At 35.1% G+C, this 26,176-nt stretch overlaps 5 protein-coding genes and 2 non-coding genes across 7 annotated transcripts in view; 2 read left to right on the forward strand and 5 right to left on the reverse strand.

Moving 5' to 3' along the window:
* LOC149486882 (uncharacterized) overlaps nucleotides 1-7,366 on the reverse strand; it is a 108,335-nt gene extending 100,969 nt beyond the window's left edge. Inside the window, exons 1-3 of the mRNA XM_089696971.1 lie at nucleotides 6,864-7,366; nucleotides 6,503-6,635; nucleotides 4,286-4,307 (exon numbers count right to left, since the gene is read on the reverse strand). Coding sequence (XP_089553097.1) covers nucleotides 4,286-4,307; nucleotides 6,503-6,635; nucleotides 6,864-7,307 — 599 coding nt within the window. The 5' untranslated portion in view covers nucleotides 7,308-7,366. The remainder of the gene's footprint in view (nucleotides 1-4,285; nucleotides 4,308-6,502; nucleotides 6,636-6,863) is intronic.
* Nucleotides 1-26,176, reverse strand: part of THADA (Thyroid adenoma-associated protein homolog) — a 279,980-nt gene that overhangs the window by 167,597 nt on the left and 86,207 nt on the right. The window lies entirely within an intron of this gene.
* On the reverse strand, nucleotides 4,109-4,180 carry TRNAT-CGU (transfer RNA threonine (anticodon CGU)). The gene has a single exon. It is a non-coding gene; the product is annotated as a tRNA-Thr (tRNA).
* TRNAF-GAA (transfer RNA phenylalanine (anticodon GAA)) lies at nucleotides 4,612-4,684 on the reverse strand. The gene has a single exon. It is a non-coding gene; the product is annotated as a tRNA-Phe (tRNA).
* On the forward strand, nucleotides 8,930-11,091 carry LOC149486887 (zinc finger BED domain-containing protein 5-like). Its single transcript, XM_089697085.1, has 2 exons — nucleotides 8,930-9,145; nucleotides 9,236-11,091. Exons 1-2 carry the CDS (start codon nucleotides 8,933-8,935, stop codon nucleotides 10,784-10,786), a joined length of 1,764 nt encoding a protein of 587 aa, XP_089553211.1. The 5' UTR covers nucleotides 8,930-8,932; the 3' UTR covers nucleotides 10,787-11,091.
* mRRF1 (mitochondrial ribosome recycling factor 1) lies at nucleotides 11,480-12,459 on the reverse strand. The gene has a single exon (XM_089697086.1). The coding sequence runs from the start codon at nucleotides 12,339-12,341 to the stop codon at nucleotides 11,586-11,588; it is 756 nt and encodes a 251-aa protein (XP_089553212.1). The 5' UTR covers nucleotides 12,342-12,459; the 3' UTR covers nucleotides 11,480-11,585.
* LOC149486889 (poly(A) RNA polymerase, mitochondrial-like) overlaps nucleotides 14,235-26,176 on the forward strand; it is a 72,752-nt gene continuing 60,810 nt past the window's right edge. Inside the window, exons 1-6 of the mRNA XM_089696999.1 lie at nucleotides 14,235-14,373; nucleotides 14,442-14,617; nucleotides 15,430-15,750; nucleotides 17,684-17,812; nucleotides 19,333-19,544; nucleotides 20,202-20,434. Of these exons, the coding sequence (XP_089553125.1) occupies nucleotides 14,280-14,373; nucleotides 14,442-14,617; nucleotides 15,430-15,750; nucleotides 17,684-17,812; nucleotides 19,333-19,544; nucleotides 20,202-20,434 (1,165 nt within the window). The 5' untranslated portion in view covers nucleotides 14,235-14,279. The remainder of the gene's footprint in view (nucleotides 14,374-14,441; nucleotides 14,618-15,429; nucleotides 15,751-17,683; nucleotides 17,813-19,332; nucleotides 19,545-20,201; nucleotides 20,435-26,176) is intronic.

The raw sequence follows: 26,176 nt of genomic DNA on the forward strand, positions 1-26,176 counted from the left end.
AGCTCCCCCCTCCCGCTTCCCGAACTCGGATTGACCGTAATTTATTTTTCCTTACATTTTTATCATATTCCCCTCCTTTTCTAATGGGTTTCATCCGACTGCGATTTTTTTTATCTTTTCATTATTTTCAAAGGCTTCTACCCCAGTCTAATAGCTATATTTGCAGTAAAAACAACAATGACGAATTCAATACAAGCATTGACTTTTGCGGTAATGACGCATATTTTAACACATTTAAATTACACAGTGTTTACAGTTAGTTTAGTAGTAAAATTTGCGGAATTACCCAAAAAGATTAAACATAAACCATTGCAACAATATTATTGGAGTGTCAATTTACAGGAAAACAAACTTTTAACTGTTTTCGTTACTCATTACCGAGAATATTGTTTTAAGTGGTTTAACTAATTTATTTGCAACAGCTTACACTATACGAGTGAATCAATTTTTCACGAAATACGTTCTTTATTTTCCCTTCTACATGACGTTCTACCACAGAATATATATGTAACTAGCTTTCCGCCCGCAGCTTCGCCCGCGCAGTCAAAAAAAACCCGCATAGTTCCCGTTCCCGTGGGATTTCCGGGATAAAACCTATCCTATTTCCCGGGGTAAAAAGTAGCCTATGTCCTTTCTCGGGTATCAAAATATCTCTATACCAAATTTCATGCAAATTGGTTCAATTCATCATCAATTCAATCATTGGTTGGTAGTTAAGGCGTGATTGAGTAACAGACAGACAGACAGAGTTACTTTCGCATTTATAATATTAGTATGGATAGTATGGTAATAGTTGGTTCTATGCCACAGGAGAGTTTATTGCAAATATGGGCTTACTACACACTCTAACTACTTCATATCTTGTCCTCTGTCGCAATATGATACATTTTATTGGAAAAAATATGTCAAAAGCATAATTGCTGTCTGCGACGATATACTATTTCAGTTGCACACCATTTTAGGATCTTTCTTCATATTGGTTCTTTTTCTTCCAAACACTTGATATTCCTATGTATAAAAACGCCCTAAGTAGCTACTTATCCAATTAAATAAGCTATCTATTAAATTAAAAGCTAAAAAACTTCGCCACAAGTGCAAAACAACGAGACAAGCGAAGAACAAAAAACCCTTTGCAAAAACGGTAGGTAACAAAAATTACTGACGCAAAATCTAATAAAAAGTTATTTGTGCAAGTAGCTCGTAAGTGACGAATTTTTTAATACGTTTTTTACCTATAAACAGAATAAAGTTTAAACAAACAAAATTATAAGCGAACTTTGATACATCTGTTTTGATTAGTAAATAGGCTAACCTACTTAACCTTCCTCAATCGTACTGTTAACAAGTTTATTAGCGGACTCTATTATTTTAATCCATCAAGTCAAAACAAACTTTCTCAATACTAAGATCAAATCTTTATTTATAATCAAAACAACGTGACACGTACCAGCATACCACCAATACCACAACAATTTACGTCAACTCTCTTTTGGCTGACCGTCAAATGCATCACTGATTCACCATCATTATTATCTCTCTCGTTCTATCGTCGTATAAATAAAAGGGATATAAGTCGTCAAAGGGTTGGTGACGTCACTACTCACTCCATTCAGTGCGAGTCCGTTGCCCTAATAAGGCCCGTGCCAAGCAATGTTTATATTGTTTCCCTTGGCTATTTAGAGACTTCGATCGTCCGTACCAGGGTTTACATTCTGATTGATACGCGTGTATAGCTTTCGTGGGTCTTGGTAAAACCCACTTGGTTATCCCAGAATATGTTTATAGAAAGGAGGAAGGAAAAATAAATGCTTTGACACCCATAGATAGATTTGACACCGTAAGCTATTTAATATGCCGCGAAGTTTAAGCTTGTTACAATAATAATTTTATAGCTTCTTTGAAGATTTTGAAATGATCTACTCTATTAATATTATTTACTACTCTGTTAGATAAGGCACACAAATGTATCTTCCCAAATAAATAAGGTTAAGACAAATTATGTTGCATTGTAGTTCTCTTCATTTCTTCTTCAATAAATATCAGACAGGAACCTTTAAAATTTTCTATATTATATACCTATTTTAAATATATTTTATTTCATTTACCCCGGGAAATGCTTATTGTGAATTCATTACCACAGAGCTACCTTCTCACTTTCGTTTTACGTTTTCAAATAGCCATGCAACCATCCATATTTATTTTCATAATTGCTACATGACACGTCGTTTGTTTCGCTCAAAGCACCAATATAAATTGTATCCCAAAACTACCTATAATGCAAAATCACATCATGACGTGGTCTTGTAAGCCATCTTACACGAACTATTGTTTTGCGTCACATAGGGAAAATATTGAATCGGAAATGGCTAATCCCCGGCTATATATTAAGTCGATATCAGAAATAGCCAGATCCCTGGAGCTGGGCCAGCGGGAAGCGGATATGACGTATTGCTCTATCGATTGTAAGACATTCTACTACCGTATTGCTGGCTTTGGTAGCGTATATTGAGTCAACTTATTAGGTTAGAAATATAAGATGAAGTTTATTTTGTATTGGTGATTTGGGTTTCAGGAGTTTGACTTCTATAATGCTCATAGTGCCCAATAGGAAGTAATGGAATATTTTCTTTCGAGAAAACTTTTGTCGAGAAATTAGCTATGATTTACAATAATTTTATTGAATAAGTGCAGTTTTAGCAGAAATTATTTTAGGTGTCATTATGCAAGTCGTAAAGTTATTACGCCGGCTTTTGATAACTGTAACGCATTGTAATAAAAATTGTACACATTTTGTTGGGTTGCGATCTGCTCCTGAAATTAATGTAACGCCTATAAGCCCAACAAGATCGTGATCTGTTATGTGTATTCAATTTAAATACATAAATAGGTAAAGTCCTGTACCTATCCCTTTATAGTCAGATACAGATCGACTTTTTTGCAGACAACTGACAAGAGAAATATATCTTTAGTGCGCTAAGTAATAGACCAGATAGCTATTATATTTTTTTCCTAATAACACAATTTTCAACAACAATTCCTTAATACCACGATACATTTCTATAATTTAATATAAACTACGGGTGTAAGATAGCCTTTACGGCTACTTGTCTTGGCACAGCCGGTTCCACTGGATACCATTAGCGGTGGCAGATAATAAAACAGGATATGTCAGGTAAATACGATCATGATTAGGGCTGCTAGCTGGTGCTTTTAGTTAATTTTTGGTAGAGCTTTTGATATCTAAGTGATAACTGATAATCTAAGACAATATGTAATCGAATAGATACTGCTAGTAAATATGTAGTGTGGTATTTGTAATGGAATTTTCTATGAATTGAGAATTCCTTAATTTACATAACTTTTATGTCCGACTTCTATCTAAACTGCTATATTCACACACACTGCACACTTTGCTGTATAAGTACCTACTATTATAGAATAACGTAATTAAATAGGTACGTAAATAATAACGGTAATATATATATATAGTTCATGGACTAGACATTTTTTAACATTTTCAATTGACGGATCATCTAATCAATCTACATGTTATTATTAAAAATGTATGTTTTAAAATTGTGTAAATAGTAAAAATAACGTATTCTTTAAAATAAAATCTCAGAAAAACCATAAATTATTTCTTCGATGCCAGCCCTACCACCTAACGGGCCTCTAACGGTAACACTGTATCTAACACACCTTGAGAAAGGACCATATTTTATTGTACGCAGTTAAGTAAATAGATACCATATAGATTATACAAGTGTTGAAAAACAAATATTTAGTAAAATAACTGGCAAGTAGCCTATATCAAATTTTATAATTTTAAGACTAATAAAAAAATTAATTATAAATTAGCAATAGTTAAGTACTAATAAAATATACATTCTGAAATCTTCAAATCACAAATATTAAAAATAAATATTATGAAAATGCAAGAATATTAGTCAAAAAGATAATTTATAAAAAGTTCGAAAAGCACAAATAAATGTTTTATTTATTTATTTTATTTATTTATTTAAATACATAGAAAAGAAATGTAACCAATATGTGATATATAAAATATTTTGGAAATATAAGGTAAATAAAAATAAAAAACGAACACTGATGCCTCCTGTGAGGATTGAACTCACGACCCCTGGTTTACGAGACCAGTGCTCTACCACTGAGCTAAAGAGGCGATGTGAGGCTTCGCCAAATAGGGCATCATATTTTTTTGATAATTTTCCCTTTGTCAAAGTACTATCTTATAAAATTTCTATTCTAACAGTAAAAATAAACATACCTTGATAAGATAGTATTTTTATCTGCAAAAAAAGAAAGCTTAATTAGTTTAGTGTAGTTTTATGACTAAAAACTCAATATTTTACGTAATTTTTATCATATCCTGTTAAATAAAATTATTCAATATTCTTTATTTATTACATAAAATAATATAAGATAATTTCAATTTTCACAACAAAAAATATGCAAGGCAAGAATTAGTAAATTATTATCGTAGTTTATCATCATTAAAATCGATATAATCTCAAATTTTAAAGCATTGCATAATAAATAATAATTAACATAAAATAAAAATTTTACATTAAAAATTTAAAGAAGCAAAAGAGTTGCCGAAACCCGGGATCGAACCAGGGACCTTTAGATCTTCAGTCTAACGCTCTCCCAACTGAGCTATTTCGGCAGATGCAAGATGTTTCGAAATAACTGTTCTATTTATAGCATAAATTTTGTATTTACTATTTAGTATCTTTTTTATTTATTAGTATTCTAAATATAATCAATAAGTAATATTTTGTATATATTTTATATACAGTAGTGTTTTAAACAGTAGTAATAATCATGTTTAACGATTTCATATACAATGGAAATAGAGACCTCTGAAGTTTCTGTATGGAACCTTATAAAATAGTTTTATAATAATACAACAAACGGCGAATAGATGGCGCTTTAGTTAAAAATGTCTTTGAATTTTTTTTTAGCAACATAAAACCATAAGGCCTCCCCCACATTGGGCGTAGGCCGAGCGTACGCGTTTCCTGAGCGTGCTGCCGGCGTCGGCGCGGCGCGGACGTCGCGTCAGCGCGCCGTCTGTGGGGCGCGGGCTACGCGTTGTCCAGCGCCGCGCGGGCGCTGCGTGAACGCCGCGCAGACGCCGCGCTTACGTCGCGTTCCATGGGCGTTCGGCCGCCCGTGCCCCCCGCACACATTCCCCTCCCGCGCCATATTCCATTCCATTCCATCCATATCCGAATCCATTCTAGTGACTGACCCTAGCGGGCGACGACGAGGGCAATGAGTGCGAGGGGCACGGCGCGGGCGGCCGAGTGCTTTAGACGCGACGTCGCGTCGGCGCGGCGCTTGCACAGCGCTTGCATAGCGTTCGATGGCGCGACGCCCGCGCCCCACAGACGGCGCGCTGACGCGACGTCCGCGCCGCGCCGACGCCGGCAGCACGCTCAGGAAACGCGTACGCTCGGCCTACGCCCAATGTGGGGGAGGCCTAAGGGTTCTGAAGTTTAACTTCATGTGAATCTATAATTAACTAGCGGTCCGCCCCGGCTTCGCCCGTGGTACATATTTACGTTTTCTCTACATAAAAACCATCCTCGTACTTCAAGGAATATAATAAAAAAAGAATTATCGAAATCGGTTCAGCCGTTCTCGAGTTATGCGCTTACCAACACATTTTGCGATTCATTTTTATATATAAGATGATTGATGGCATTTAGCAAGTTGGACCTAAGTTTCACTGTCTCCAGAGTAGATTGTACTCAACTTTTATATTCTTCTACAAGTTAAATCTATCAGCAACTATATTAATTAAGTAATCAGTTAACAGTAAATTGATGCAAAAGGAATCATAAACTACCTAAATTAGTTTTTGGTAAGTCATATTTTCATTCTTAGTAGTTTGTGTCTCTTCCCATGTAACAATTATTTCCTTAGTCATGCAGAAATATTGGACTAATAGGTAAATAACAGATTAGACAATAGACAATAGACAAACAGATTGGAAATAGATTGGAAATTGGGATTGGAATATATGTACGAAAATTTGAAAAATACTACCATAATTTCAGTATTCAAAGTTTGGAATTTTGAAAAGTTAGAGAATGGTTTATTTTTTTTAATCTTCAAATAGAAATTCAATTTTTTTCTTCATATAATTCAAGCGAAAGGTTTATATGTATACTAGCTTTCCGCCTGCGGCTTCGCCCGCGTTTTCAAAAAAAAACCCGCATAGTTCCCGTTCCCGTGGGATTTCCGGGATAAAACCTAGCCTATGTCACTCAGAAATGATGTAGCTTTCCAACAGTGAAAGAATTTTTCAAATCTGCCAAGTAGTTTCGGAGCCTATTCAATTCATACAAACAAACAAACAAACAAAAAATCAAACCTTTCCTCTTTATAATATTTGTATAGATGTATAGATAACATGCATAATTGCAGCCGTGTGCAGTGAGGGTGGGTCGCTAGTTTTAATTAAATTAATGTTTACCCAATTCTTGAGCCTGCACTGCTTTGTCAACTGCCACTTGTCCTCCATCATTGAGCACTACACCACAAGACTCATACAGTCTGTCACGGAACTTCTTTGATTTCTCTATTTCTTCATATGCCTTTATTTCTTCCTGAAAATAACAAATAGGTAATTATTATATTGGTCTAAACTATAAAGAAAGTAAATTCTTTCTAACACTCTGTCTTTATGGATTTGTTTGTAATTTCTTATCACTTAGATCTACCAGTAGATTATAATTAAATTTACAGTATTTACCTATGTAATTTACAAATATAGATTTTAGAGTTTGCCACAATTTAGTTAGGTAATACATGGACAAAAAAATCACTTAACTTACCTTCAGTTCTTTTAATCTTGTGTGAGATCTACTAGAATAACACTGTCTAACATGACTATCGGTCCAACACCAGCTATCTAACTTTAAAACACTAGGGGCAGAAGCTCGCGCGTGAAGTTTTTGAACACTTTCGATTCGTTTATAAGTTTTCTGCAGTGGCGACTTTATCGGTTCAATTGACTTTAACGTTCGTTTAGGTTTAACAACATAAGTAGGCCTCTTGGGTTTAACTACATCACTTTCAGGTGTATAGTCGTTTAAAACGGTCGGCAGTTCACTAAATACACCCGATGTAAAATTTGAAGAACTTTGCTTCGCGCCAATACGCGCGGGAGATTCATGCCGCTTTACAGTCGGATTCGAATTTAAACTAAGACGAGATTTACTAACACGGGGCATAACCCTTTCGTAAGCGTTTTTAGGTCTCTGTGGATTTTTATCCATTTATAATTATGAAATTATCGCGTACGTAAAACAACAATACACTTATTTCAAATCAAAACAGTAAACACGAAAGCATTTGACAGTTGAGTGTTGACATTGACTGAAACGCGATATCATTGCCAGTTATATTGTTCATACAATTTCGTAGGACGTAAGACTGTATAATTTTATACAATTTTATATTATTTTGTAAGATTAAAAAATTTACTTTGACTACCTGTTCTAAAGGAAGAGAAGACTGCACTACGTCTACATACCCTAAATTAGGATTTAATCTAATAACAGGGTTTTTAATGGGGTATTTATGACCGCTGATTAATTCTATAAATAACGGCAACCCCGACACTGAAAACGGATCAGGGTGACCATTTGTGGCAGATTTCTGCCATTTTGGCAGATTTAGAACCAAAATTTTAACCTTGGCAGACTAAGTTGACGATCCAAAAAAGTGGCAGAATTTGGCAGATTAAAAAAATGCTCATTTTTTTTTCTCTTTCATTAGAAATTCTTATATTTTTGTAAAGGAGATTGCCCAAGTGACTATGGCACTTGGTATCGTAATAAAACTTATTGTGTCAAGATGAATTTATATTGTTCAATTTAAAGCTTGATGTTTGTACTTTTAGATACGAATTACGATTAAAGTTTTTATGTAAATAAGCCGCAGTTCGCGACAATATAAATAAAACAATAGTTATATTCAACACAAACAATTACTTTATCGAGTTTAAACTAACGATGAACGTAAAGTTTTACATTTATTACATTAGGTAATATTTTAATTTACAAGACAAATGTGAAAAATAAATCGTAATAAACATTATTTCAAAATAAATAACGTCGAACACATTAATTTCAAATAGAAACTATGACATTAGATGACGCATCACGCATGACGCTTCAGATTGTCAGTGTTACTAGGTAATGATTAAAAATTTGTGTCGATTTGTCAAGTATTTATTCTATTGAGATATTGTTACTATTTGTATTATACATTTTTTTTAATCAGAAATTATTTGGATTTTTAAATAATCATTTTACCGAATTAAATTGAAAATACTTGCGTCGTAATTGTTATTGTATTTCAATATTTTGAGAGTAAAACACAGCAACATTGCAAGAGAGATAGATGATTAGCATTAGATAGATAGATACCTAATGATGCTAAATGATGATGATAGATGTTTCAAAACAAAAACTTTTAATTTTATTTCTATTTATTCGGTATAGTTACGACTTAATAGTGATAAATATGATCGTTATAAATACAAATAGGAATTATCAATATCACAAATACGTGGCACAACTAAATTAATAATTATTCCTTTATTTTTTATCATGCATTCATTTGCTAGGCAATTATTTACTGAGGTGGCAACTTTATTGGTCTCTGTCAGATAGTATGGGGACTTCCCGTTTATTCTATTTTTATTTAGGTACACTATATGATTATAAACGGTACGCACTCAGATATAAGGTTTATTTTCGTATTGATATGACTGATCGAGGTGCAAATAAATTTTTGTAGTTCATTTTGTTTTTCAATCAATTAGCAACTTATTCTCATTTGGGCTTTGGCGTATAACGAGTGCGTGCATTGCGACATTGTGTTGAGTATTCTATGCATGATGAAACGAAAATACGAGCGCTCATACCGACCTGAGTGGGAGCAAGATCCCTTACTTTCGTCCTGGATTTCTAGAGCAAAAGATGATCCTGATGTAGCGTTTTGCAAAGCTTGTAATTGCAAATTAGTGACAAGATTATCTTCATTGAAAGATCATGTGTTATCACAAAAACATAAGAAGCATATGGTCGGGTATAGCGGCCAGTCATCGGTAAGTACTTCAATAATCGTAAAAGTTTTTCTAAATTATTATTGTTACTTTAATAAGTTTAAAAATACTAATATAAAACAATTATTTCAGGTGCAAAATTTTTTTAAGAAATCACCATTGAAAGAGGAAGTAAAAAAAGCAGAACTTAATATTTGTGCTATGCTGGTGGAACATAATTTACCGTTTCGATTAATGGATCATCTTAGTGAAATCATCTCAAAATGTTTTCACGATTCGGAAATTGCCAAGTCATTTTCCTGCAAAAGAAGTAAAGCAGCAGCGGTTACGTATAATGTTTTAAAGCCAGATCTAGAAGCAGAGATGCTTACTGATTTAAAATCGTGTGAAAACATTACGACACGTAAACCAATGTTTTCCTTGATAATAGATGAGACCACAGATGTCACAACCACATCAACGCTTGCAGTCGTTACCAAATATTATTCTGAAAAAAATCTACAGGTAAAAACAAAATTTTTAACTTTAGTGGACTTGGAAGGAACTTCAGCACAAGCTTTGTTCGATGCACTTTCCAAGGCGTTAACTAATGTTAATCTTGATATTAAAGATGCAATTGGTTTTGGGGCTGATACTACTAATGTTATGTTTGGAATACAAGGTGGTATTATTGCCAAAATAAAACATGTAAATCCCCATTGCATATTCATTAAGTGTGTATGTCATTCTACTGCTCTGTGTGTATCTCACGCCAGCAAAAACTGTATACCGAGGGCTATTAACCAAATGGTGCAAGAGGTTTATGGATATTTTTCACATAGTAGTAAAAGGCAAAGGGAATTTGCTGAATTCCAAGATTTTATTGGCAGTGAAAAGCATAAAATATTAAAACATTATGAAATTCGATGGCTATGTTTGCATGCATGTATTAAAAGAATTTTGGAGCAGTGGGATGCCCTCAAACTTTTTTTTCAGTCTCAGTTTCTAGAAGATAGAAATATTTCAGCCGAATTTTTATGTAATAGTTTGAATGAAAAAATATATAAACTGTATTTTTATGCTTTGGATTATATACTACAAATAGTTAACAAACTGAACATCATATTTCAAGGTGATTATACGACAATCCACACAGCGTTTAAAGACATTTCTGAGGTGTATGTAAGCCTTTTGAGCTGTTATATTAAAGGAAGTTATTTAAAAACCACTGATCCACTTTGTATAGATCCAAAATCAAACGTGAACTTTTTACCTCTAAAAGAATTGTATTTAGGTGTAAACGTTAGTAAGGAAATCGATCGTCTATCTGAAAATGTAAGTCTAAAACCTGGCATTCAGTCTTTTCTCGAAAAAATGCAAATGTTTTTGATTGAACTCTGTAACCAGTTAAAAACACGTTTGCCACTGAATAATGTTTTTAAAGACTTACAATTTTTAGATCCTCAAAATGTTGTTTACAAAGATTTTGTTTCATTAGTAAATATTGCCAGTAAATTTCCTAATATAGTAGATGAAAATAATCTTCAAAAAGTTGACGACGAGTTCCGACAAATTAAACTGGACAAAAATGTAAGCGATTTGCTGGAATCTGGTGGAAGCAGCACAAGCACAATTTTAAGTGTCGACAAATTCTGGGGAGCTATTGGGAAAATGCGTGAAGCAAATGAGAGCATCAAAGTATAGCAATATTGCAAATTTCGCAAAAGCTCTCCTAATTTTGCCATTATCAAATGCCTCTTGTGAAAGGGTATTCTCCCAAGTAAATTTAAATAAAACAAAAATAAGGAACAGGTTTCTAAATAAACATGTATCCGCCTTAATAACCACAAAGGAAGGTATTAAGGAACACGGGGACTGTATCTCCTTTAAACCAACTCAAAATATGTTAAAAAATATGTCATCAAAAACAATTTATACCAGTGAAAAAAATGAAGAGTTTGAAGCAAATGTTGATACATGTTGATATATTTATGTATTTAGTTAATTAATAAAGCATTTTTTTTAAATAACATACTTTTTTTTATTCATACCCGCCTCCAATCTCCGTGGCATATTATTGGCATTTTCAGGAGTAAGGTTTGGCAGATTGTGGCAGATTTTTTGCCAGCGTCGGGCAGATTTGCCATTTTTGAAATGGTCACCCTGAAACGGATTTTTATTCTAGTAGTAGACTCATTCATAGACAGGTAGATTGCTTTGAACATTTTAAATCTCATATTTTAGAATGTAGATACTGTATAATATTATGAAAATTGAAAAGCATCATCCATATAGTACACAATCACATAAATAATGATAATATACATAATATTACAATAACATAGGTCTCATACATATTATTTTTAATAGATAACCTTTGTAATAAAAACAAAAACATAAGTTCAACAAAGTTTATTATGATCTTAAGTCCTATACTAAATAACTATACATTCAATAACATAATTCATAGAAAAATCAAATCTTTCAAATAAATGCTTCAATATTATTTTCCCACTAGTTCATTATGTTTGGTTTCATAGATATTCTTTGCATCATTTTGATACTGTTCACATAAAACTCCAATCTGCTTAGTGACATTAAAAACTAAGTCCTCAGACACACCAGTCTGTTTCTTGGTCTTCTTAACAAATTCATTCTGTACATCTTTCATAGCATCTCTGCACTTTATGTATAATGCTTTGGCATTTTTTGCTAAAGCCTCACGGTGTTCCTTTGTCACTTTAGGCACAGGAACGTATAACCTAGTTCCATCTTGCTGAGGGTTCAAATTTAAACCAGAACCATATATTGCCTTCAGGACATCAGGTATAACTTGAGGAAACGATGTAAAATCTATGACAAGTGTTTTTGGATTTTTTCTTATTATCTGAGCAAGCTCCTGTAATTCATAATCTTTGCCTTCATATTTGACTGCGAGAGATTCAATCGAGCCAGTTGTTGATCGTAATGAGAGATTCTTCGCAAAGTCATCTTTCATTTTTTCGATAGCTGCTTGGCACCGGTTTTTTAGTTTATCGACATCTACTAATTCCGCCATCATAGCTGGGTTTATTTCAACTTTCGCATCCTTACCTTTCTTATCTTTACCTTTGTCTTTATTTTTAGCATAATTCCTTATTCCGATTGTATTTGTATTCACAGAAATAATTCCTACGTTACTTCGAAAAAGGTTAGGGGTTCCATTTCTTGTACTCGTTACTATCGGTATAATCAATCTTTGAAGTAATCGTGTCCCCATTTTCACTAACCAATTTTGTAAGATTCAACAATAAACGTGTTTATTTTATTAAAAAACTAATTCAAATTCAAATTTCAAAATAATAAAAATGTGATATGACAATAAATGAGTTTGACATTGTCAGTGGAACTTTGACACATTATCCTACAAGTACAGATAACAAGGTACACAGATAATGGTAGACCATGGAAGTATATGGCTGTTTTCCAATTACAGAGCATAATGCGACTCAGTCCCGCACAATGCCGAATTATGCTGATGCTTAATTGGAACATGAAACGCACCAGCAGGTTGCGCTAAGTTCAGTGTTGAAAAAAAAAAGACGTGTGTCACTCGGGGACTGCCGCGATAAAGCTATTGCATGCTATGCCTTCAAGCCACACCTCCGCGCCCGTCCCCGTGGGGAGCGTGAGGTTTTTTTGTTACGGAATTTCTCGATTCGGTCCCCGCGCTCAAGGCCCGCGATAGAAGCTATGCAATAGCTTAAAAAATTCTTAGAGTTAGCAATAACCTCATAAATGTGTAAATAAAGTGGTATACATAATAATTGGTTGAAAAATATTTACGGTTATTTTAAGTAATTTGGATTTTGATTATTTCATTAACATTTTTTCAACGTTTGTACCTTCATCCATACTTATATTAATTTTTTCACACAATTTGAATTAACTTTGATTATTTCGAAAAAACTACAATGAAACGAAATCTTTAAATTTTTTTCCAACAATTAATAATTACTAACGATAAATCGATAGCACGCATTAATTCACGCGCATTACTTTTTTTAGTGCTCAATTGTGCGAAGCGTTGCTGTAGTTCTTAGATCATTAAGTAATGGATGGAGTACGCTGGCAAATGTTCTAACTAAACTTTCTGCTGATTTTGGTACGGGGAGGGCAACTCACACTATTGAAACACAATCACACATTCAAAAAATAATTTGTGTCACGAAAGTCGTAAAAATTTACGACCCTTTAAGCGACGAGTTTTTAAATTCAACTCTATCCCTAAGTTCATAAAGATTAAATTTGTATTTCATTCCAAGTTGTCTCGTGTGGAGTGTGGTTCAATATCGCGTTCTAAATTCAACTTTATAAATTAGGTCATAAAGATTAAATTTGTATTTCTTTAAAAGATAGTCTCGTAAGGAATGCGGTTCATTATCGCGTTCTAAATTCAACTTTATCTCTTAGTAGATAAAGATTAAATTTGTATATTTTCTTTCAATGATAGTTTTGTCTCTTTCTCTCTCGAAACATGACTCGATTATTTGTCTTGATCATATCGCTAAACGATACATCGACGATTATTAGAAATTGCATTTAATTAGAAATGTACGTTAAAAAATAAAGAAATATACACAAATTAAAGGTTATTCCATCTTTTTTAATATTCGACATGTTTGAATTGCTTCTGCAAGACTTGACAGTGCAAAACGGAATTTTTAGCGGAGCACTCGCAGACGTCCTTTCGATGTTTTACGAATACGCAGAGTGTTTGTAATCGATTACGCAAGTGTAGTTTTTATGAAAGCATAAGATTTTTCGATTCGAATAATCTTATACCTCAGCAAAAGGGGAAACGCCTGCGAGTGTTATCCATTACTTAATGATCTAAGCTGTAGTTGGAACATTCAACGTTAAGCATTATGCCGCATAATGCGCTCTAGTGCTGTAATTGGAAAACGGGGTATGTATGTCTATGTCTATATTTCCGTGTGGTAGACCAAAATAAGAAATTATTAATAATATTTGATAGTACGTTTTATAATTCTGTTAAGTATTCTGTGATTTCTATTTGCATTTTGATCATTTTCCGCTTATACCACTTATACTTTCCGCCTAAACATGTGTCATGTCAAATTGAAATTTGAATTGCGACAAATGTCAAAACTGACATGATCATAACAATAACCTATTTCTATAAAGAATTTTAAAAATGTCTGTAATTTTTCAGACAGCAAAATTTTGCCTTAATAGAAAATCTTACAATACGTCATATTGCAAATATTTATTTTTTAGAAATCGATCAGGTATTTTTTGTTGTTTTAAGTTTCTTTTTTATGTAACGAAATATGATTGAGGTTATGTATACTTATAGATACACCGAAGAAGTTTATCAGTTTTGATGAGATTGTGGCTCAAAGGAAAGCTGAGGCACGTCGAAGCCTCATAGTACAAGTGAATTCTGAATCTTCGTTCAATGAATTGTATGGATATTGTTCTAAGTATGCAACAATTAATGATGTACACCACTACAAAAATTCAAATGATGAGGTAATCAAACTTATACATTATATTTTAGACAGTTTGCTCTATTGTAAACTTTGTAACAGTTGTTTTTTCGTAAGCAACTAGCTGAACCATGCTACTTCATGTTCATGACTATTGGCTGCACTCAATAGTAATCCATACTAATATTATAAATGCGAAAGTAACTCTGTCTGTCTGTCTGTTACTCAATCACGCCTAAACTACTGAACCAATTTGCATGAAATTTGGTATGGAGATATTTTGATACCCGAGAAAGGACATAGGCTACTTTTTATTGGGAAATAGGTATGTACCACGGGCGAAGCCGGGGCGGACCGCTAGTTATTTATAATCCTCTCCTTTTAGTTGTATGTGATTTAAGCCTTGATAAAAAGACCATCCAAAATAACGTTATTTTGAGACATTAGGTTTGCACATTCAACAAAGCAAACATCAGCTGTATAATATTAAGTAAAGATAAAGCTGCTTTTAATAAATGTATAACAGATTTTTTTAAATAATTACTTGTCTATCATCACATACTTTTAGGGTAAGATGTAAAACAAATAAAACACACTGTCAACACTCAATTTGACCGCCTTCTTGGTACAGTGGTTGACACGTGAGCGTAACACCGAGGGGTCCTGGGTTTGATTCCCGGTGGAGACGTAGAAAAAAAAATGTCTCGGTCTGGTAGGACACAGATGGCTGATCACCTACTTGTCCCTAAAGAAAATCGATCAGTGAAACAGATGTATAATGCATCTGCCCCTTACCCCACTAGGGGACATGGGACTTCACTTTACACAACACTCAATTTATTATTATATTTCCAGCATTTCATGCTCATCGAGTTTACTACAGAAGATAACATGAAAGAAGTACTAAACGCATGCAGCGCGCACCAAAAAGACATTGATGTGATGGCCGTAAAGTCTCCCTTCCTGTGGTTCCGAGCAGCTCCTGATGGGAAACAAAGGTTTCCGGCTAATAACAAGACGTTGGCGATCACAAATGGTACAGCACAGGTGGAAGACGATGTGCTGTTTGAGGAACTGTTGAATTGTGAAACAGTATCGCAACAGATACAGCTTTTATATGATAGAACTAAGTTGAACGACATGGACGTAAGGCTGAGGTATATGGTCGCTAGACAGGTGAGTTTTTATGGAATTTACTGTTATATATTTTCGTAGAAATATCAGGCAATATGAATATCTTAATTTATGAATGAATAGTACAGAATTTTGACACACTACCACGTGTTTTCCCGCGAGGACGCAAGCAGTAATTTGTTTGAAATGTAGGTAAAAACTTATATTATAAAAACTCGTTTAAAATCCGTTATCCTCCTAAGGACCAATGGCCTCATATAAGTACATAAACACCATCACCATTACAACCCAAAGCACCAAAAAGTTTTAACTAAATTACCAACCACCGTCCTCATCCGATGACAAAATCGAAAATTCGAAATATCTTAAAAAATACCGCGCTTTTCTGCCTATGATCACTGTGTAACGCGATTGGCTGAATTGAACTATTAGGTTTGGTAGGTAAATGGGTTATCCAATCACAGAATTTTAAAATACTTTAGTTCAAGTTTTTAAAATGGCTGGTCAACGTAACAGAGGTAAGTTAAATCGTTAATTATCATATTAATCTCTCACTTGATTTTCATTTGGTATTGAAAAATAAATAGTTAAAACAGTACAGGAACGTATTTTAATTAAATTTAACGAAACAATTCATATTGTATTTTTTAAATTCACGGATAATTTTAATGTGATCATGTGAGAACATTGGTCGTTATTTACAACATTATTTTCATTTTTTTTGTACTCAGTTGAAGACATTGGTAGTCAATGACTATAAAACATTTAATTAGTTAATAATTTATTTTGTTGTTTTACAGTAATTTTGAGTATAATTGTCCTGTTTTATGATTATAATTTATTTAAACTGTCAACAGGAATTACTATTGCAATCAAAATAAACAGGAAATTTAATAAAAATAAGGAAGATAATTCCTTATTTTTTCAGTTATTCGTGACGATAATATCATCGATTTCCTAGCCGACTGACGGAGATTTTATTCCTAGTGATGAAGACTTAGGAGACCCACCATTTGTTTCCAAATCGATTTTTAGTTAGCTCATTGATATTTCAAGTTCCTAATATTGTACTTCCAATGTTTTTATTTCTTTTTTTAACATATGTTCAGATAGTTTAGATATTTTATTACCTAATATGTAGTAAACTTACACATTTAGAATTTAAGAAAAACTGTTTTTAATTCTTTTGTATACTTTTTAGAGGTTATTGTATGATCTCATATGTTATAACATAAGTAAATAAAAAAATCTACAAGTAAAACCTAATTATAATAAAAAAATTTTTGGATTCACTTAGGTCTGATGTGATCACATGGGAACAAAATAAATCGAGTTTTTTTTTTCAGAAATGTATTCTATAAGCTATATTTTACACAGATAAAAAATCCCACAAGTAAATTTTAACTCTAACAATAAAAAAAACAAAAAAATACCATTGGGTGGCAGGTCTGTTGTATTTTTATGTACTCAGGTGAGAACAATGGGTGGTAATGCAGAATAGGATTTTTTTAGCTTGGTCCTTAGGAGGTTATATTTGTAGTTATATTTTTTTTAGATAAACTGTGCTGTTATTGTTATAACGCGGGCAAAGCCAATGAAATATAGCCTACTTTTATGATGCAAAAATTGTGTATAAGTTTATCCAGTAAAAATTTTAAGTTTGAAAAATCAGATGTTTTGCGCGAAGTGACAGTAGTACCCACCTCAACGCTTCGCTTATGAGGCGTGCAATATCCAATAAAATAAAGTTGATGATGTTGAATCACTGCATGTTATAAAATTCACGATAAACTCAAGATCTACTTCATCAATTTTAATTTGGTTTTCACGACTAGATAGCGTAGTTCTCTAGAAGGTTGTAGTATATAATTTTTCAAGTAATGGATAATGCGCACGACGCCGCGGGTGTAAAGCTAGTTAAAAACAACTGCTTTTGTAATTAACAAATAATAAGAACACTTTCCCCAAATTTCAGCTAGAAGTAGTAATAAACAGTCTCTACGCGAACATAGCGATACAGCCCTTTGGATCTTCAGTCAACGGTTTTGGCAAAATGGGATGTGACCTGGATCTCGTTCTGACTAATAGTGTGACACAGGAGATGGTAAGGGTATTTGCATATGTTTTAGCTAAAAAAAAATTGGCGCCCGTTGAAATATGTCGTTATTGTCGCTTTCGTGGTACATATTTTGTTTAGTTTAAAAAAAAATTGGTTGTCTGTAAAATCGGTTTACGGTTTACAATCAAACATGACAACGTCCGATTGTGCTTCTTTGTCGCTCGTTCCGCACTCTCGCTTGCACTTCAAGCCTTACATGGAACGCCTCAGAGCGAGGTAACGCCGCATGAGTCATGTTTTTTCGTGCGTGCAGCCGGCTCTATCGAATTATAAGACGTTGTCACGTCAAAAAATAAATGTTACGTATATTATTATATTTATTTAATGCGAAAATGTGTTTGTTTGTTCATCTATAATATGATATAAAAGATAACATTACATAAGAGATTTGCTATATCTGCGCCGGCACTAAGAGAGTGGCATAGGCTTACCACAATAAAACATCTCCTTTCCTTGGGTTAATCTATTATGACGGGCATTTGAATCTCTCCTTAATTAATAATTTCCGATGTATGGAGTTATTTTAAATTTTCTTTGATTATGCTCTGTGTTGAAAACTATGCAATACATATTTATTTCTATAAGGGCCGATTTTTTAATGCTTGGATAAAACTTATTTGTTGAATAATGTATAAAACTACCATTTTAAAAACGTATTCTAATTGCCCGTATTTGACAGTTTACGTGACATTTTAATATTATCGTGTAATACTTTAATGGACGGATAAGTTTTATCCAAGCATTGAACAATCGGCCCTAAAAATCATAAAAACAGACATAGACATCCAATGCAAATAAAAGCAATGTCTTAACTGTAATACAATTTTATTCAAGAAATATTTATTGCAACAAACAAATCTGTTATAGAGACGTGTGTATATTTTAATCACTATTTATATTTAACTATCCGGCCGGTGCAAAGACGCCGCGCTTCTCGCCGGGTAGATAATTTTGTGTAAGTTTTTAAATGTTTTAAATTATTATCCCAATCCAAGCAGAATCTGTTCAGCCATTCTCGTGGTATAGTGGTGTAATTAACACGACTTCCTTTTTATGCAGATGTTACTGTAACATTGTAAAATCCATTAGATTATAACTTACTTGTGTGATAGCAAACTATTTAGAAAATTAGATCTGTTATTAGATCTGTTATTTGTTTGCAAGTACGTATATGCTTTGGTTCTTTTTTCTTTATTTCACATTACGCATTATGCCGAGAATTCGCTTTTTCCAAACGTTCGTCAAGTGCATGTTGCAAAACAATCCGTAGGGTTTCAAATTTAAAATGTTTCATCTAACTACCAAACAAATAAAGTGTTGAATGATTTTATTAAACCACAGTAAAATTGAAACTTCTTTTCACATTATAGAAATTTAACTAAAAAAATTCGGAATAATATTCCATTTACGGTATAAAAATCGCTTTTATCCCTACTTCGCGACCGACCGTCACATGACATGCGATATAATTCTTAATATTTAATTATTTTAATTATAATCTTCAGATGGACCAAAACCGTCGGCTGGTATACCAAGAGAGGAAGTACGAAGGTGGCCGGAGCCCCTGGCAAAGGCACATGGAGCTGGTGGCATCTCTCCTGGAACTTAGGATCCCAGGAGCCGCCAGGGTCACCAGGATCCTAAATGCTAGGGTCCCGATTGTGAAGTATTCGCATGAGATCAGCGATCTGGAGTGCGATCTTTGCTATAATAATATGTGGGTATTTATGTGGTAAAAAAGTCCTGTGCATTTTTTTAAATTGATAGGTTTTTATGGTAACAGAGTTTCATGAAATTCATTTGTAATGTTAAAAAGTGTAAGTTCTCTTCTTTTTGAACCGACCTTAAAAAAAGGACGAGGTTTTCAATTCGGCCGGTATATATTTTTTTCGACTCAATGAAAAGAATATGCAAAAAAAGAAATAAAATAACTTATAGCCAATTTAAAGCTTTCAACAGTTATAAATTTTTTGCAACATGTTTTGCTAAATTCATGTCATGTTGCTATTTTTCCTGTTACAACAGTAAAAAAGACTATGCAATAACTTATCATGTTACTGTTTTCCCTGTAAAAATGACGTAATATATCCCTGTAAATTGACGACGCGGTTAGCGCAGTGGTAAAGTAACTGCCTACTGAGCCGACGGTCCCGGGTTCGATCCCTGGTCAGGGCAAATATTTGTGTGATGAACTCAATTATTTGTTCTTGGGTCTGTTATCTATATAATATGTATTTATAAAAATATTATATTTATCGTCGCCTAGTACCCACAGGCCACAACACAAGCCTTAATTGAGCTTACTGTGGGACTAGGTCGATTTGTGTAATAATGTCCTGTAATATTTATTTATTTATTTTAATAAAATATCCAGGTCCGGCGTGTACATGTCAGAGTTGCTCTGGCAGCTCGGATCCCTGGACCCTAGGGTCCGGCCGCTCACAGTCGCAGTCCGTCGCTGGGCCCGAGCCACAGCACTCACCACACCGCACCCGGGACGGTGGATCACCAACTTCCCGCTGACGCTGCTCGTGCTGTTCTTCCTGCAGCAACCGAGACAAGGATCCCGGATCCTGCCAAATTTGAAGCTGCTTGTTGATAGGGCTGGTGTGTAAAATGTTCTAGTTATAAGTTAACTTACAAGTTACAAAACTGCTGGTGCTTAAAGTGAGGGAGACTGTACTGTTAGTGATAAGCTACTGGTTGAAGCAGCAAGTGAGTAGACACTGTATTATTATTGCAAAAGCTACTGGTTGATGCAGCAAGTGAGTAGACACTGTATTATTATTGCAAAAGCTGCTGGTTGAAGCAGCAAGTGAGTAGACACTGTATTATTATTGCAAAAGCTGCTGGTTGAAGCAGGAAGTGAGTAGACACTGTACTGTTACTGAAAAAGCTACTGGATGATGCAGCAAGTGAGTAGACACTGTATTATTACTGCAAAAGCTGCTGGTTGAAGCAGCAAGTGAGTAGACACTGTATTATTATTGCAAAAGCTGCTGGTTGAAGCAGCAAGTGAGTAGACACTGTACTGTTACTGAAAAAGCTACTGGATGATGCAGCAAGTGAGTAGACACTGTATTATTATTGCAAAAGCTACTGGTTGATGCAGCAAGTGAGTAGTCAGTAGACACTGTATTATTATTGCAAAAGCTCCTGGTTGAAGCAGCAAGTGAGAAGACACTGTATTATTATTGCAAAAGCTGCTGGTTGAAGCAGCAAGTGAGTAGACACTGTATTATTATTGCAAAAGCTGGTGGTTGAAGCAGCAAGTGAGTAGACACTGTATTATTATTGCAAAAGCTGGTGGTTGAAGCAGCAAGTGAGTAGACACTGTATTATTATTGCAAAAGCTCCTGGTTGAAGCAGCAAGTGAGTAGACACTGTATTATTATTGCAAAAGCTGCTGGTTGAAGCAGCAAGTGAGTAGACACTGTATTATTATTGCAAAAGCTGGTGGTTGAAGCAGCAAGTGAGTAGACACTGTATTATTATTGCAAAAGCTCCTGGTTGAAGCAGCAAGTGAGTAGAAACAGTATTATTATTGCAAAAGCTGCTGGTTGAAGCAGCAAGTGAGTAGACACTGTATTATTATTGCAAAAGCTGCTGGTTGAAGCAGCAAGTGAGTAGACACTGTATTATTATTGCAAAAGCTGCTGGTTGAAGCAGCAAGTGAGTTGACACTGAATTATTATTGCAAAAGCTGCTGGTTGAAGCAGCAAGTGAGTAGACACTGTATTATTATTGCAAAAGCTCCTGGTTGAAGCAGCAAGTGAGTAGACACTGTATTATTATTGCAAAAGCTCCTGGTTGAAGCAGCAAGTGAGTAGACACTGTATTATTATTGCAAAAGCTGCTGGTTGAAGCAGCAAGTGAGTAGACACTGTATTATTATTGCAAAAGCTGCTGGTTGAAGCAGCAAGTGAGTTGACACTGAATTATTATTGCAAAAGCTGCTGGTTGAAGCTGCAAGTGAGTAGACACTGTATTATTATTGCAAAAGCTGCTGGTTGAAGCAGCAAGTGAGTAGACACTGTATTATTATTGCAAAAGCTCCTGGTTGAAGCAGCAAGTGAGTAGACACTGTATTATTATTGCAAAAGCTCCTGGTTGAAGCAGCAAGTGAGTAGACACTGTATTATTATTGCAAAAGCTGCTGGTTGAAGCAGCAAGTGAGTAGACACTGTATTATTATTGCAAAAGCTGCTGGTTGAAGCAGCAAGTGAGTTGACACTGAATTATTATTGCAAAAGCTGCTGGTTGAAGCAGCAAGTGAGTAGACATTGTATTATTATTGCAAAAGCTCCTGGTTGAAGCAGCAAGTGAGTAGACACTGTATTATTATTGCAAAAGCTGGTGGTTGAAGCAGCAAGTGAGTAGACACTGTATTATTATTGCAAAAGCTCCTGGTTGAAGCAGCAAGTGAGTAGACACTGTATTATTATTGCAAAAGCTGCTGGTTGAAGCAGCAAGTGAGTTGACACTGAATAATTATTGCAAAAGCTGCTGGTTGAAGCAGCAAGTGAGTAGACACTGTATTATTATTGCAAAAGCTGCTGGTTGAAGCAGCAAGTGAGTAGACACTGTATTATTATTGCAAAAGCTGCTGGTTGAAGCAGCAAGTGAGTAGACATTGTATTATTATTGCAAAAGCTGCTGGTTGAAGCAGCAAGTGAGTAGATACTATATTATTACTGCAAAAGCTTCTGGTCGAAGCAGCAAGTGAGTAGACACTGTATTATTATTGCAAAAGCTGGTGGTTGAAGCAGCAAGTGAGTAGACACTGTATTATTATTGCAAAAGCTGGTGGTTGAAGCAGCAAGTGAGTAGACACTGTATTATTATTGCAAAAGCTCCTGGTTGAAGCAGCAAGTGAGTAGACACTGTATTATTATTGCAAAAGCTGCTGGTTGAAGCAGCAAGTGAGTTGACACTGAATAATTATTGCAAAAGCTGCTGGTTGAAGCAGCAAGTGAGTAGACACTGTATTATTATTGCAAAAGCTGCTGGTTGAAGCAGCAAGTGAGTAGACACTGTATTATTATTGCAAAAGCTGCTGGTTGAAGCAGCAAGTGAGTTGACACTGAATTATTATTGCAAAAGCTGCTGGTTGAAGCAGCAAGTGAGTAGACACTGTATTATTATTGCAAAAGCTCCTGGTTGAAGCAGCAAGTGAGTAGACACTGTATTATTATTGCAAAAGCTCCTGGTTGAAGCAGCAAGTGAGTAGACACTGTATTATTATTGCAAAAGCTGCTGGTTGAAGCAGCAAGTGAGTAGACATTGTATTATTATTGCAAAAGCTGCTGGTTGAAGCTGCAAGTGAGTAGACACTGTATTATTATTGCAAAAGCTGCTGGTTGAAGCAGCAAGTGAGTTGACACTGAATTATTATTGCAAAAGCTGCTGGTTGAAGCAGCAAGTGAGTAGACACTGTATTATTATTGCAAAAGCTCCTGGTTGAAGCAGCAAGTGAGTAGACACTGTATTATTATTGCAAAAGCTCCTGGTTGAAGCAGCAAGTGAGTAGACACTGTATTATTATTGCAAAAGCTGCTGGTTGAAGCAGCAAGTGAGTAGACATTGTATTATTATTGCAAAAGCTGCTGGTTGAAGCAGCAAGTGAGTAGATACTATATTATTACTGCAAAAGCTTCTGGTCGAAGCAGCAAGTGAGTAGACACTGTATTATTATTGCAAAAGCTGGTGGTTGAAGCAGCAAGTGAGTAGACACTGTATTATTATTGCAAAAGCTGGTGGTTGAAGCAGCAAGTGAGTAGACACTGTATTATTATTGCAAAAGCTCCTGGTTGAAGCAGCAAGTGAGTAGACACTGTATTATTATTGCAAAAGCTCCTGGTTGAAGCAGCAAGTGAGTAGACACTGTATTATTATTGCAAAAGCTGCTGGTTGAAGCAGCAAGTGAGTTGACACTGAATTATTATTGCAAAAGCTGCTGGTTGAAGCAGCAAGTGAGTAGACACTGTATTATTATTGCAAAAGCTGCTGGTTGAAGCAGCAAGTGAGTAGACACTGTATTATTATTGCAAAAGCTGCTGGTTGAAGCAGCAAGTGAGTTGACACTGAATTATTATTGCAAAAGCTGCTGGTTGAAGCAGCAAGTGAGTAGACACTGTATTATTATTGCAAAAGCTCCTGGTTGAAGCAGCAAGTGAGTAGACACTGTATTATTATTGCAAAAGCTCCTGGTTGAAGCAGCAAGTGAGTAGACACTGTATTATTATTGCAAAAGCTGCTGGTTGAAGCAGCAAGTTAGTAGACATTGTATTATTATTGCAAAAGCTGCTGGTTGAAGCAGCAAGTGAGTAGATACTATATTATTACTGCAAAAGCTTCTGGTCGAAGCAGCAAGTGAGTAGACGTTGTATTATTATTGCAAAAGCTGGTGGTTGAAGCAGCAAGTGAGTAGACACTGTATAATTATTGCAAAAGCTGGTGGTTGAAGCAGCAAGTGAGTAGACACTGTATTATTATTGCAAAAGCTCCTGGTTGAAGCAGCAAGTGAGTAGACACTGTATTATTATTGCAAAAGCTGCTGGTTGAAGCAGCAAGTGAGTTGACACTGAATTATTATTGCAAAAGCTGCTGGTTGAAGCAGCAAGTGAGTAGACACTGTATTATTATTGCAAAAGCTCCTGGTTGAAGCAGCAAGTGAGTAGACACTGTATTATTATTGCAAAAGCTCCTGGTTGAAGCAGCAAGTGAGTAGACACTGTATTATTATTGCAAAAGCTGCTGGTTGATGCAGCAAGTGAGTAGACACTGTATTATTATTGCAAAAGCTGCTGGTTGAAGCAGCAAGTGAGTTGACACTGAATTATTATTGCAAAAGCTGCTGGTTGAAGCAGCAAGTGAGTAGACACTGTATTATTATTGCAAAAGCTCCTGGTTGAAGCAGCAAGTGAGTAGACACTGTATTATTATTGCAAAAGCTGCTGGTTGATGCAGCAAGTGAGTAGACACTGTATTATTATTGCAAAAGCTGCTGGTTGAAGCAGCAAGTGAGTTGACACTGAATTATTATTGCAAAAGCTGCTGGTTGAAGCAGCAAGTGAGTTGACACTGTATTATTATTGCAAAAGCTCCTGGTTGAAGCAGCAAGTGAGTAGATACTATATTATTACTGCAAAAGCTTCTGGTTGAAGCAGCAAGTGAGTAGACACTGTATTATTATTGCAAAAGCTGCTGGTTGAAGCAGCAAGTGAGTTGACACTGAATAATTATTGCAAAAGCTGCTGGTTGAAGCAGCAAGTGAGTAGACACTGTATTCTTATTGCAAAAGCTGCTGGTTGAAGCAGCAAGTGAGTAGACACTGTATTATTATTGCAAAAGCTGCTGGTTGAAGCAGCAAGTGAGTTGACACTGAATTATTATTGCAAAAGCTGCTGGTTGAAGCAGCAAGTGAGTAGACACTGTATTATTATTGCAAAAGCTCCTGGTTGAAGCAGCAAGTGAGTAGACACTGTATTATTATTGCAAAAGCTCCTGGTTGAAGCAGCAAGTGAGTAGACACTGTATTATTATTGCAAAAGCTGCTGGTTGAAGCAGCAAGTGAGTAGACACTGTATTATTATTGCAAAAGCTGCTGGTTGAAGCAGCAAGTGAGTAGACATTGTATTATTATTGCAAAAGCTGGTGGTTGAAGCAGCAAGTGAGTAGACACTGTATTATTATTGCAAAAGTTGCTGGTCTAAGCAGCAAGTGAGTAGACACTGTATTATTATTGCAAAAGCTGCTGGTTGAAGCAGCAAGTGAGTAGATACTATATTATTACTGCAAAAGCTTCTGGTTGAAGCAGCAAGTGAGTAGACACTGTATTATTATTGCAAAAGCTGGTGGTTGAAGCAGCAAGTGAGTAGACACTGTATTATTATTGCAAAAGTTGCTGGTCTAAGCAGCAAGTGAGTAGACACTGTATCATTATTGCAAAAGCTGCTGGTTGAAGCAGCAAGTGAGTAGATACTATATTATTACTGCAAAAGCTTCTGGTTGAAGCAGCAAGTGAGTAGACACTGTATTATTATTGCAAAAGCTGCTGGTTGAAGCAGCAAGTGAGTAGACACTGTATTATTATTGCAAAAGCTGGTGGTTGAAGCAGCAAGTGAGTTGACACTGTATTATTATTGCAAAAGCTGCTGGTTGAAGCAGCAAGTGAGTAGACACTGTATTATTATTGCAAAAGCTCCTGGTTGAAGCAGCAAGTGAGTAGACACTGTATTATTATTGCAAAAGCTGCTGGTTGAAGCAGCAAGTGAGTAGACACTGTATTATTATTGCAAAAGCTGCTGGTTGAAGCAGCAAGTGAGTAGACACTGTACTGTTACTGAA

The sequence above is a fragment of the Colias philodice genome, chromosome 7 (assembly GCF_061535455.1).
Source record: "Colias philodice isolate Cphi_HAF_F1 chromosome 7, ilColPhil1 Martin Lab GWU primary, whole genome shotgun sequence".
Taxonomy (NCBI): domain Eukaryota; kingdom Metazoa; phylum Arthropoda; class Insecta; order Lepidoptera; family Pieridae; genus Colias; species Colias philodice.